Raw genomic sequence first — 12,036 nt, 5'->3', positions numbered from 1 at the left:
AAATTTCTAGTTAAAGAGATATTCGCGATTTTGATCTTCTATAGATCTACCCTCTAGGGTTAAGACTATATTAGTCCATCTACGATACGGAGAGTCTATCTAAGTAGATATTATCGAAGAATAGACCTTAATAAGCGGAAAAATCGAAAAAACCGTCGTTTTTTACGATGGGTACTAAGAGATATTCGACTTTCTATTTCCTTAGTACCCATCATAGAAAAAATCTTGGAATCCTTCGATGGGTACCATCGAGCAGGGTGGTAGAATGCATCCATTAGACCTCCTGTCTCCCCTTCTCCAACATGTCTGTAGAATGGATCCATCTCATATCCTATCTCTTTTTTCCCAGTACGTCTGTGGAATGGATCCATTTTATCCCCCGTCTTTCTTTTTCTCCAGCATGTCTATGGAATGGATCCATTTCATCCCCCATCTTTTTTTTTTCTTACCATGCTAGTGGAATGGATCCATTTCATCCCCCATCTTTTTTTTTTTCTTACTATGCCTGTGGAATGGATCCATTCTATATCCCGTCTTTTTTTTTCCTAGTATGCCTATGGAATGGATCCGTTCTGTCTCCCATCTTTACCCGTTTTTTTTTTCTACTACCCCTGTGGAATCGATCCATTTTATCTCCCGTCTTTTTTTTTTTCAGCGTATCTGTGGAATGGATCCATTTAATCTCCCATCTTTTTTTTCTCTAGTACGTCTGTGGAATGGATCTATTCTACATCCCACCTCTCCTCCTCTCCTCGTACTCGCCCCGCTACTGGTAGTAATGCATCTATTCTATCTACCTCGAGACTGCTCATCGTCGTCTATTTCTTACGGTTCACCGCCGCCTAGCTAGTTACCGTATCTCTAACCCAGCTACGTCCTATAGGCACGAAAAAAAAAGCGAAATTAAAAAAAAAATCCCGCCCTAAGTAGTAAGACTCCTTAATCCCTCTCCTAGCTCTACCCTCTAATATACTTAATGTACCTCCGCAGTCCCAGTCCTTCATGTACTTATACTCGCTTATGCTCCGTACGCTCCTGTCTGCCGTATTCATGCTCGATGCTCTCACCTTGATGCTTCCAGCTCTATACTTCAGGCCCTGAATCCCTTGCTGATTGCTGTATGTCGCATGCTGAAAGTCGCAGGCTGAATGGTGCATGCTGAATGGTGCATGCTGAATGTCGCCTGCTGAATGGTGCACGCTGAAAGTTGCCTGCTGAATGTTACCTGCTGAATGGTGCATGCTGAAAGTCGCATGCTGAAAGTCGCATGCTGAATGGTGTAGGCTGAACGGTGTATGCTCCATGCTCACGCCCCGCTGCCGGCGCCGACGCCCATCAAATAAATGGATCCTCCACCCCGTCGACCTGGTTATACACTATCTCCCCTATACTGCTAGGTGGCGGCCCCTAGCCCTCGCCCGCCGCCGTTTCCTCGTTCCCCGCTCTCGCGGCCGCCGTATCCGTGTCCGTATCTAAGTCCTCCGGGAGCGCCACTAGAGGGCGTCCTCGATCCACTAGCTCGCTGTGCGGCGTGGTGGGGCTGTCACTAATCTCCTTCGCCTCTTTGTCGTCCGTGTTGTCCTCGGCCGCGCCATCCTTATCGCCATACATACTATCGTCGGCTACCGTAGTCTCACTACCTTCACTAAACGACTCAACGGGCGCGTCCTGGGTCGTGGCGTCGGTCGGCCCGCGGGGGTCCATAGCCGTCCCGCCGCTCTCGCCCTCCTCCTCGCGGATCTCGCCATCTTCGAGGTCGTTAGGGTCGTCATCGTTAGTGTGGTCGGTATCGTCGTCCGCGCCACCGAAGGCGACCTCGTCCTCGAGGGCCGCGCGTGGGGGGAGGCCGCATCGCCGCCGCATGTCTTCCAGCCCTAAGTTACCGTGCTTAAATTGCCACCCCGGTACGATCGCCGGAGGCGCTACGGGGTCCTGCGTCGTCTTATCCTACCACGTGTCGTCGTCCGGGCGGTACAGGAGGCCAGACTCGGGATCTACGATCATGCCGCTACTGAGGTGTTCCACCTACGTCGACACTTCGTCAATCCACTCCTCCGTGCGAGCGCTACGGAACCGGTTTAGTCGAGGGACGTATTCCACCTCGTCGACCCGCCAGTCCATCGTCACGCCACGCTTAACTAGGGTGTCGAGGCCGACCGAGTGGTCCACCGCGCTGGTGAGACCGGGTCGAGTACGAGAGGGCGTACTAGGTAGGGGGCGATCTGGAGAAATCGGGAGGGTCAGCGAGGGCACGGATAAAAGGGGGAGGGGGGGCCGTAGAATGGATCCGTCAGGGAGATCGGGTAAATGGATCCATCCCACGGACCGTACAGACTAGACTTACCGGGGAGAGTGATGATGGGGTTGCGTTGGCCGGCCGTAGCAGCCGTGAATAGTCGATCGTACGCGTAGTGGCGGCGATGGGGAGTGTCGGCTAGCGCCGCCGCGGTATGAGGTGCGTGGAGATCCATCGTCCGCCAGTGTAGGCGGCTGCAGCGCTGACCCAGCTGCCGGCGAATGTACTCTTCGGCCTACGCCATGAATAAGTCGTCTCGGGCCGCTTTTACCACTTAGTAGGCCTCGGTCGGGTCTATATCGTTCGACGCCGTAAACATCCGCTCGCGGTCGAGGGTCGAGATCTACGTTTCCATGCGCGCCTCCCCGGCGAGTTAACTCATCATCTTAGCCGTGGCGTTAGAGTAGAGCCACTAGTCGTACGTACCTAATACGTACACGGTCTAGATGAACTGTACGTATTCTTAACCTAGGCGGTGCACCCGCCCGATGGACTAGGTTACGGTAGGGATATTCTCGGGTATGTCGAAAATCACGAGCTTATGGTACGCCCCTTAGATGTTGAGGCCGAGCGAGGACGACCGGCTATTCAGTAGCAGGAAGAGCACGTCGTCCTCTAGGTCGTTCTATTTAGCTAGGATCGAGCTGCGCGCCGCCGCCGTGGTACTGGGCTAGATGACGTAGTATTTCACCCCCAGGTTGTGGAGGAAACTATCCGGTCCCTACTGGATGTATAGCTAATTCATCATGAACACGACCTTACCCGTAAAGTAGCCCGCTTCGTCGCCCTACATCGCCATGTACACGTACTTAGCCAGGTACCGTAGCTTCGCGGATTCCCCGGCCTAGTAGGCGTATACGCCCAGCCGGTCGTAGTAGTTAGGGATAGTCGGGGAGGGGCGGGTGGCTAGAAAGTACTCCGTAAAGCCGTAGTCGTCCGTATTCTCGGTCTAGTCGCGCGCCTATACCGCACCCTTCAGGCCCTTCTTGCGGAGCATTAGCGTATTCATCCGCCCGTCGAACGTAGTTAGGTAGAGGTGGCGGTGGATGGCCATGTCCCGCAGCCCGGACGGCGCGATGCCCGGTTTCTTACTCGGTTTGGCCGCCGCCGCGCCCCCCTTAGTGAGGTGGCGGGAAAAGGTCGACTATACTTTCTTGTATTCGTCCTCTTCGTACGCGCGCTGGCGCAGCTCCACGCCCGTGATGTAGTACATGGGTACGTTGATCCCCGGTTGGTAGTAGTCGTGGCCTTCCAGCCAGATCTGGGACGCTATAGTCTAGCGGAGCTGGATGAGACCTAAAATAGTGCGGAGCACGTTGTGCGCGGTCGTAGCACTCTCCAGCTTACCGTTATTGATGAGCGAGGCGAACAGGCGGGGGTTAAGTACGAATAGGGGCCACTCGTCGTACTTCGCTATATATAGGGGATATTTATCCTTGACGTCGGTAATCACCAGGGACGAGTAGATCTTTTCGGCCTAGGTGGGTAGGATGAAGTCGTCCAGGTCCCGTAGGTCCGTCTCCCAGGCCGGGTTCTAGAGGAGGTACAGGTACTCTAGGAGGTCCGACACCCGGTTCACTATAGGCGTAGCGGTGATAAACTACTTCTTAGGCGCGTATAGTTTCTCGATGGCGATCGCGTTCATCGTCTTAGGGTTCTTAACTTTATAGGCTTCGTCGTAGACGACCCGATAGAAGAGGCCGGTAAAGAGGGACGTGTACACCGTACAGTCGTCCAATTCCTCGCGTAAGCCGGCGTCATCTTCCTCCGGGGGGAGGTCCGCGGTAGCCTATTCATTAAACTGGACATCATCCTCGAGCTGACGAGTGAGCCGGCGAATGCGCCGTAGATCGGCGTCCTTAAGCGTAATGTCCTTAAGACTGGGTAGGTACTTCGACCGTACCGTACTAGTGGTGACGTTAACGTCGCCGGGTAGGGTCTCGATGGAGTCATCATCTATAGAGAAGAGGTTAGTAGATGGTCTCTAGAATGGATCCGCGGGAAGGCGGCGGCGAATGGATCTATGCTACGGACCGTCATGATGGACGGGAAGGGGGGTACTAACCTCGCTTAGGTTAGCCGGTGGTGGTACGGAACTTATCTTCGATGGACTTCTTGATGCTGGTTAGGGTGCGCTTGATATATGTCTTATACGCCACCTAGACGATGCCGAAGGCGGATATGGGGTCGTCGGCCGGGAAAGCCTATTCGATCGCGTCCCGCGCGGCCAGGGGGTTAGAAGGGAGCATGATGGCGCGAAGGTCCTCATCTACGTCGGTACTTAGCGTGCGGTCGGTGCCGTAGAAGATGCGGAGGTTAAGGACCGGACGGCTACTCTTACTACGCTAATGTTTGCGGTATTCCGTATACTACGAGTCTAACGTAGTCGGCGGCGCTACGACCAGGGTCGGTCGAAAATCGACTTTAGGGGGTTTCGGTGGCGGGCGGCCGTACGTAATGGCATCGTCGCGCCGCTCTAGGTACTCCTGCTAAATGCCCAGTTTCTTCATGGCCGCGTAGTAGATGTAGGTATAGTACTAGGAGGTCTTACCGAGTCCGCAGTCCTTGGCGACTAGGCCGCCCCCGTAGGGGCACTCTTCCATATCTATCTACTATGCCGTGCCGATGACCTAATGGTATTTGGGGTAAAATGGCGTAGGGTTAGCTTTATCGGTGGGTGGAGTATAGATGCCCTTATCTAACTTACGGTAGTCGGGGTCGATGCCTAAGACCTAGGCCGCAGCGCGATACCCTTTAACTAGCGTACAGACCGTCGACGTCTTCGCCCGTAGGTCCTAAAATTCCTTCTCGGCCGGGTGTAGGACGGCGGGTTTCATCGGGTCTTAGTACTTCTCGGGGGCGACGCGCTCGGCTATAGAGAGGTCCTCACTCTACTAAGTAGAGTCGCCCGGTAAGGTCGTAGTGAAGGAGTCGTAGATAATGTCACATTAGTCGATCAGCGACAGTAAGAAGTACTTAAGTGTTTCGTCGTCTAGTAGAGGTCGTACCACGCGGTCGGTCGCGCCCTGGAGAGAAGGTAGTCAGTGACGGGACGTTCTAACGAGTAAAAGGGGGCCGTAGAATGGATCCTCTAGCTAGTTATAGATAGTCTAGGCTAATGGGCGGTAGAATGGATCCAGTAGTTAGAATATCCAGCGGATCCATTCTACGGCCCGTTAGCCGGGTAATCGAGGGTAAAGCGAACGGATCTATTCCATAGATAAGAGAAACTCACCTTCTTCTTAGATGACTTAGAGAGTCGCTCGATGTTACGAGAGATGTAGTCGTTATTATCGGCTAATTAATCTAGGGTCTCATCTTTAAGGATGAGAGTGGCTATATTAATCCGTTCCGCCTTATCGTACTCGGGATATTCCTTATCCCCCTATAAGAGGGTGACTTAGTCTTTAAGGTTCTATACGTCCTGGGCTTTAGCCGCGGTAGCCGGGTCGATGGATATACGGGCGAATTCCTCATCGGTTAAGTAGCGTACTAGGGCCGCCGTCTTATTACTAAAGACGGGTAGGGTCTATTTTTCGTAATACCCGACCGCGAACCGTAGTAGGACGAAGGCGCGATAGAAGTCTTCGGCGGTGGCGAGTCCCTATCGGATCTGTCCGGGCTTCGGCTTATCGAAGGACTCCTTAAAGAGGCCGCGACATTTCTTAATGATCTTGTACGTCTAGGCTACGTAGACGGCCTTAGGGAAGATACTCTTATTCTTCTTAGTCGGGCCTACGAATTTAGCGAAGTAGGGGTCCTCGAGGGATAGGGGTTCCGTAAGGCTGACATCGGCCAGTTATTTCCAGCTGTACGCGGCCTTATCCCCTTTAGCGATTTCTTTAATAATCTTATCGTAGGCGAACGTAGACGTAGCGACTACGCCGGGCACACTAAAGCCCACCCGCTTATATTTCAGGAAGGATTAGATAGTGGGTTTTAAGGACTCGACTACCCGGCCGAGCTCCTAGGTATTAGGTAAGCCTAGGTATCCGGCGATGTAGGCCTAGTTACGCTATAGTTTTCGCTCGGGCTCGATAATCCGATACTAATAGAAATTGTAGGCTATGGCGGCGATAGCGGTCGCGCGGTCCGTGAAGCCGAAGTCCTTAACCGTCTTCTTATCCTGGGCTCTCTATTACTTCCGGGCGTTGCGGGCGATAGCCTTATCGCGAGCGGTCTTAGGGTCTAGGTCGAGGCCGCTATCCGATTCGCCCTCGGAGTCATCGACATATACGGTAGACTTAGCCTCGGACTATCGCTACTTACCCTTATCCGTAGCCTTCGATGCTGGTACCGTAGGTTAATCTACGCTATCGTCCGCGCTAGTAAGGTCTACATGACTGGTGCTCTTAGTCGTGCTCTTCGGGGTGGTGCTCTTCTTAGTGGTGCTCTTCGGGGTGTCAGATAAGTCGGACTAGTCAGTGGCTTCTTCGGTGTTTTTCAGTCGTTCTTACAACTCTTCTAGGGCGGCCTTAGTGTTTTTATACTTCTCCTTGAGCTGAGCGGCGCGGTCTTTATTGCCTTTAGTTCTTAGTAGGTCTTCGTACGCTTTCTTAATTCTGGTAACCTTCTACTCGACATGTACGACGCGTGTCTCCAACGCGGTCTTGGATTCTGTCTTAGGGCGCTTCGTAGGTTCCGCCTCGGAAGAGCTGGAAGTCCCGGACCGGCGCTTACGGCGGGGTACCATAATGACGATATAGTGTCTAGTTCCTATAAGCAGCTCGAGTCAGTTAAAATAGTCTATGGATTAGATCTAATGAGTTAAGGGGCGCGGGATAGATACTAATTAAATGGGCTGTAGGATGGGCCGTAGAATAGATCCATTCTACAGCCCATTATATACTGGTCGCACGGTAAAATAAAAAAAAAAACGAGAGATGGTGCGTAGATCCAGTCCCTAGGCCGTTGTAGGCTAGGAGGCGTTAACTTTAGAAATCTAATGGATCCATTCCATGGACCGTTACGAGTGAAAAAAAAATGGACTATGGAACTTCTATAGATCCTTTTCCCCTACTAGTGCTAAACTAACAAGAAAAAAGGTCAGGATAAGATCTGGAGAGGGTCTCATAAATTGTCGAAGTTACAGAAACCTAGTAAGGTGCGAGATGGAATGAAACCACCTCGCTACCAGTACTAAACTAACAAAAAAAAAAGGGGGAAAAAAAAAAAAGGATAAAAAAGGAGATCCTCGATGAATCTCTTAGGGTTTTAAAATCGCCGAAGACTAGTAAAAGGTAGTAAGAGATGGATCTACTGGGGTAGTTAGTAGACTGGGGAAGGGAAGACATTAGCTATGGAATGGATCTACCGGAGGTAGGTGGTAGAGGAGAGAGGGAGAGGGTAAATAGGCTGTGGATTAGATCTAGTGAGCTAAACACTGACCTCTAGGTGAGATTTTAGCCCCTATCACATAGAATTTGTCGTCGGCGCGCGAATCTAGCGTCGCTGGCGCCTAAAAGGGCGTCTCGGCTGGGCTACGGATAGGCAGAGGCTGTACTAGAGTCTCTTAATGGATTAGACAGCGTTTACATAGGAAAATGAAGCGATTTAGATGAAGTTAAGAAGGGTTGTCCTAGGAAAGTGTAAGAGGAGAAAAGAGAGATTGAAAAGTAGGAGATAGATTAGCGACGGCGAGAGACGCTAAGGGTGGTCGATAACTAGGTAGGTGAGGCAGAGGTGAATTCTACTACACCCTAGAGCGAGATGGATCCAGTCTACAGACTACCTGACTATGGCTGAAGAGGTGGCCAGCTATTAGATCCATTCTACAGCCTGTTTACTCCGTCTTTACGAGGTCTTCTAAGCCGATGCCAGGACTTCCTAAGTTAGACATTCAGTCCATCATGTACGCTCTGGTCGGTAGAGGCCGACTTAGATGGGTCTCATGTAATTTAGCCGTACTAGGGAATAACAGACGTATATTACACCCTAAATAGTACTAATGGTCAATCTTTAATGCGCGAGCCTCGAAGGCGGAGGCGTCTAGGATATGCGAAGAGGATACGTCCATAATTGACGAATCAGCGCGGACTCGGGGAATCTAGGGAAATTCTAGGGTAAAATTATAGGTCTACGGGTACCCGGCCCCGGATTCGACCTACCACTAGTACTATAATCCCTTCTACTAGACTGGTTCGGTAGTACTGGATGTACGCCCGTTCGCGATGGCGTCGTATACGGTAAGTCGACGGTAAGTTATGTCGCGGTCCTCAACTAACACGGACTTCGGTGTGTACTATTAGACATCCTCTTCGCAAAGTAAGTAATGGGTTTCCATATTCACGGGGATGGTAGATCCTGTACGTACGCGCGTGTTTTCTATAAACGGAGTAGGGGGCATAAACGGGATAACGGGGTGGAAATGGATTCTTAATTAATACCGGGCGAGGCGTTATAGGAATCAAGGGTGAGTAATAATGTGATGGGCGGTTTACGATACGGGTAGTTACGGTAGATAGGCTATGGAATGGATCCGAGGGTAAGGGGGGGAGAGACGCGGAGTAGATCCATTCTATAGCCCATTCCTACCGCCGCCCGGAGATGATGTATAGAGAGACGTAGAGAGAGGGAGGGATGGATCGAATCTCAGATGATCTTAATTTATATGTATACGTGGTGCTGGAGAGTCCCCCGGTGAGGGTACGTCCTCGGCGGTCACTCCGTCGCGGTGATGCGGCGTACCTATGTTTTAACCTACTCGGACTATTAGTCCGGTATCCAGGAAATCCACTCGGGGAGGTCGGCCGTCCATCCCGGGCGGTAGAGCTAGTGCGTCCGTTTATTACGAGTCCCGAGCTATACCTACTTATCGGGGTCGACGCGATGGAGGATGTCGGGCGTGGGCATGGTGTCGAAATCGGCGGCTACGAGGTCGATAGAGTACTATATACGCGCACTCTATTTAGTCTTCTAGGTCAGTCCGTGTCGGTGAGGGTAGGGTAGGAGCCAGTGCCACTTAAAGAGGTACCGGATGTACGTGCGCGTGAAGTACCGGCGGTGATGGTTCGCGGCGAAGGGGGCGTAGGAGAGTCGCGTATACGCGCGGCGGTAGAGGGTGCGGTAGGGCTTCTAGTCCTAGTGGAGCCGTACGAACTCGTCGTCCTAGTCGAAGAGGTACTACACGAGTCGCCGGGGGTCCTTAAAGTCGGACTTATTACCGGTGACGGTGTGGATGCGCTTAGTCGATATAATGCGGCGAAAGTATTCGTAGTAGAAGGGGCCCGGGCTCTGTAGGGCCTCCTCGACGTAGTCGGGGAGGATGTCGTACTCGACCGTATAGAGGGTGTCGATCCGAAACTGCTCGAGGCAGATGTACACCGTCCACTAGAGGAGACGCTGGGCGATGAAGACGTAGTCGACGTGTTCCTCGAGGAGACGGAGGGCGAGGTCGAGTCGCCGCTCGTAGTCGAAGAAGTTACGGACGGCACCACCGCGGCGGACGTACAGGTCGCGCAGGGTCGAGTTACTAAAGGTCACGAGGTCGGTGATGTCCCGGTGGAATTCGAGGCTAGTCTAGTCGATCCGCGGCTCGACCCAGCAGAATCCGTAGCGGGGGAGGGTGTAGCCGAATCCGAGGCCGACCTAGCTGCGGCGGTAGTCCGTACCCGGGTCGCCGACGTCGACGCGCGGTTCGCGCGGGGGGAGGTCCCGTCGCCCGTACTAGAGGGCGGGTTCCCGGGAGAGCTGCTACCCGCCGAGGGCGAAGCGAAGATAGCGTAGGAACATAGCCATGATCTTAGTCTGCTCCCACGTGGTCGCGTAGGGGAGCGCGCGGGCGTAGACGAGCTCGAAGCCGAGGGCGAACCGGTTGATGTAGTAGCGGAGGAAGCGAAAGTAGGTCGGCGTGGGGATCGTCCAGACGTACGGCGGGTGGCCTCGAAGGGGGCGCGGGCGCGTCGCGGGCGGGAGGTGCGTATGGAGGATGTCCATCATGGCGACCGCGTACGCGTAGGTGATGCGCGCCTCTTACCGGATACCGTAGTATTTGCGGCGGTTATCGTGTAGGTTGACGCGGGCGCGGTACCGACTCTACGTATACGCCCGGCGGAGGACACGCCTCTCGCGAGGACGCCCCCTAGCGAGGGTGCGGGCGGTGTTACTAACTAAGGGGTCGACCGTCAGCTCCTTAATAGCGTCGTTATCGAAGGGCATGCGCTTATTAGCGTCAAACACCTCCTTTACCGAGTTATAGTTCTAGATGTAGCGAATACCCCCCCGGTAGAGCCGCGACCGTTTAGGCGGGATACTCGTGACGGAGACGGCGTCGCGGAGCATAGACTGCGTATAGAACCGAGTACCCGACCCCTAGTACGACGGGGTCTTCCGTTCTTCCTAGTAGAGCTAGCGGATGTACGACTCGAGGTAACACCGTCGCCATAGGTACGTCGTGGGGGTGGGGGAGATGCTCGAGTCGGTCGAGGGCTGGGGAATATAGATCTCTTGCCCGAGGTCGAGGTATAGCTAGTCCTCGTCGATGTACTCCCATTATAGGACTCCCTAGATCCACGTATGCCACTCCTAGAGGGCGTCGAGGACGCTCGTAGTGTCACGGGAGCGACTCTTAAAGGCGAGCTTAGTCCCTTTAGCGCTGAAGAAGATCTAGAGGTCGCGAAAGTCGTAGAGGCCGGGCTGCAACTCGATCAACTCGAGGATGGCGGACTAGAGGGGGGCGAGGAGGTAGGCCTAGAGGGTGTAGTAGATGGCCTGAGCACTCTAGTAGCTACTAGTGGTGGCCTTACGCCCTTCGACCTACGCCGCGACCGAGTTAGCCTAGGCCTGCCGGAGCGACCTAGGGATGTGCTAGAGGATGTACGCGGGGGCGATAGATGTGAGGGCCGGGAGGAAGATGCGGTCGAACTAGCGGTATAACTACTACTGCTTTAGCCCGATAAATTCCCCGTCGACCGGTAGGTGCGGGAAGAGGAAGTAGACCTCGATGTCGCGAGCGTTAAAGAGGCGCCCGGCGAAGAAGTGAGGGATATTACGGAGGAGGGTAGTAGTAGTCCGGGCGCGTGGAGGGTCGCCCTCGTCCTCGTCTCGGTCCTCCTCCCGAGGTGGGACGGGATCCTCGCGGTACGCGGTACTAGTGATGTAGACGTCGGTCGTGATGTTCCGGTATACGCGTAGGGCGAGATCGACGTTCAACCCGCCTCGGGCGAACGCGAGGGACGTCGCGAACCCGAGGAAGCTATCGATGTCGGATGAGACCTCGGGATCCGCAGGGGGGGTAGTGTACATGTGGAGGTAGATATGTCGCGGGAAGGGTTGATGGGGACCAGTGCCGTAGATGGCTTCTTCCTATTATACCGCCGAGGGCGTAAAATCGGCCTGCGCCTGGTCACGCGTTAGGAGCTGGTCGAGGTCGTAGTCTAGCCGGATGACCGAGGGGAAATAGGCGCGTAGGAAATAAGAGAGTAGATCGTAGTGTTTCTAGTCGCCGACGACCTCCTCGTACTGCTATAGGAGAGAGGCGTATTTCTCGACCGTACATCCGTAGTGCCCTTTAAAATGGAACTAGGCTAGGAGCTTCTCGGCGGTAAAGGTCACGTAGTCTAGCTCGTCATTATCGCTCCCTAGGCTGACACTATAAAGACTGTCCTCGTCCGGGATGTCCTCCTCTTAACTAGCTACCTCTTACTCGGGTAGGAGTCCTTCCGCGTCGTTAGAGTCGAGTAACTCGGAGGGGGTCTAGGAAGGAGGGTTAAGGAGTTCGGGGGGGGGTCGAAGCGTCTGAG

The 12,036-nt window shown here is 53.7% G+C and overlaps 3 protein-coding genes across 3 annotated transcripts; all 3 read right to left on the bottom strand.

The window, feature by feature from the left end:
* Positions 1-1,407: 1,407 nt before the first annotated feature.
* Positions 1,408-3,509, bottom strand: AYO21_12104 (hypothetical protein; the record flags this gene model as incomplete). Its single annotated transcript, XM_022661936.1, has 3 exons — positions 1,408-1,874; positions 2,345-2,531; positions 3,447-3,509. 3 exons carry the CDS (start codon positions 3,507-3,509, stop codon positions 1,408-1,410), a joined length of 717 nt encoding a protein of 238 aa, XP_022505756.1.
* A 5,702-nt stretch (positions 3,510-9,211) lies between these two features.
* Positions 9,212-10,231, bottom strand: AYO21_12103 (hypothetical protein; the record flags this gene model as incomplete). Its single annotated transcript, XM_022661935.1, has 4 exons — positions 9,212-9,370; positions 9,425-9,598; positions 9,653-9,809; positions 9,993-10,231. The coding sequence occupies 4 exons, from the start codon at positions 10,229-10,231 to the stop codon at positions 9,212-9,214; spliced, it is 729 nt and encodes a 242-aa protein (XP_022505755.1).
* Positions 10,232-11,173: 942 nt separating this feature from the next.
* AYO21_12102 (hypothetical protein) lies at positions 11,174-11,539 on the bottom strand (the record flags this gene model as incomplete). The annotated part of the gene is made up of 1 exon (XM_022661934.1): positions 11,174-11,539. One exon carries the CDS (start codon positions 11,537-11,539, stop codon positions 11,174-11,176), a length of 366 nt encoding a protein of 121 aa, XP_022505754.1.
* Positions 11,540-12,036: the final 497 nt, after the last annotated feature.

The sequence above is a fragment of the Fonsecaea monophora genome, assembly GCF_001642475.1.
Source record: "Fonsecaea monophora strain CBS 269.37 chromosome Unknown Scaff227, whole genome shotgun sequence".
Classification (NCBI taxonomy): domain Eukaryota; kingdom Fungi; phylum Ascomycota; class Eurotiomycetes; order Chaetothyriales; family Herpotrichiellaceae; genus Fonsecaea; species Fonsecaea monophora.
This window is presented reverse-complemented; position numbering and strand designations above follow the sequence as displayed.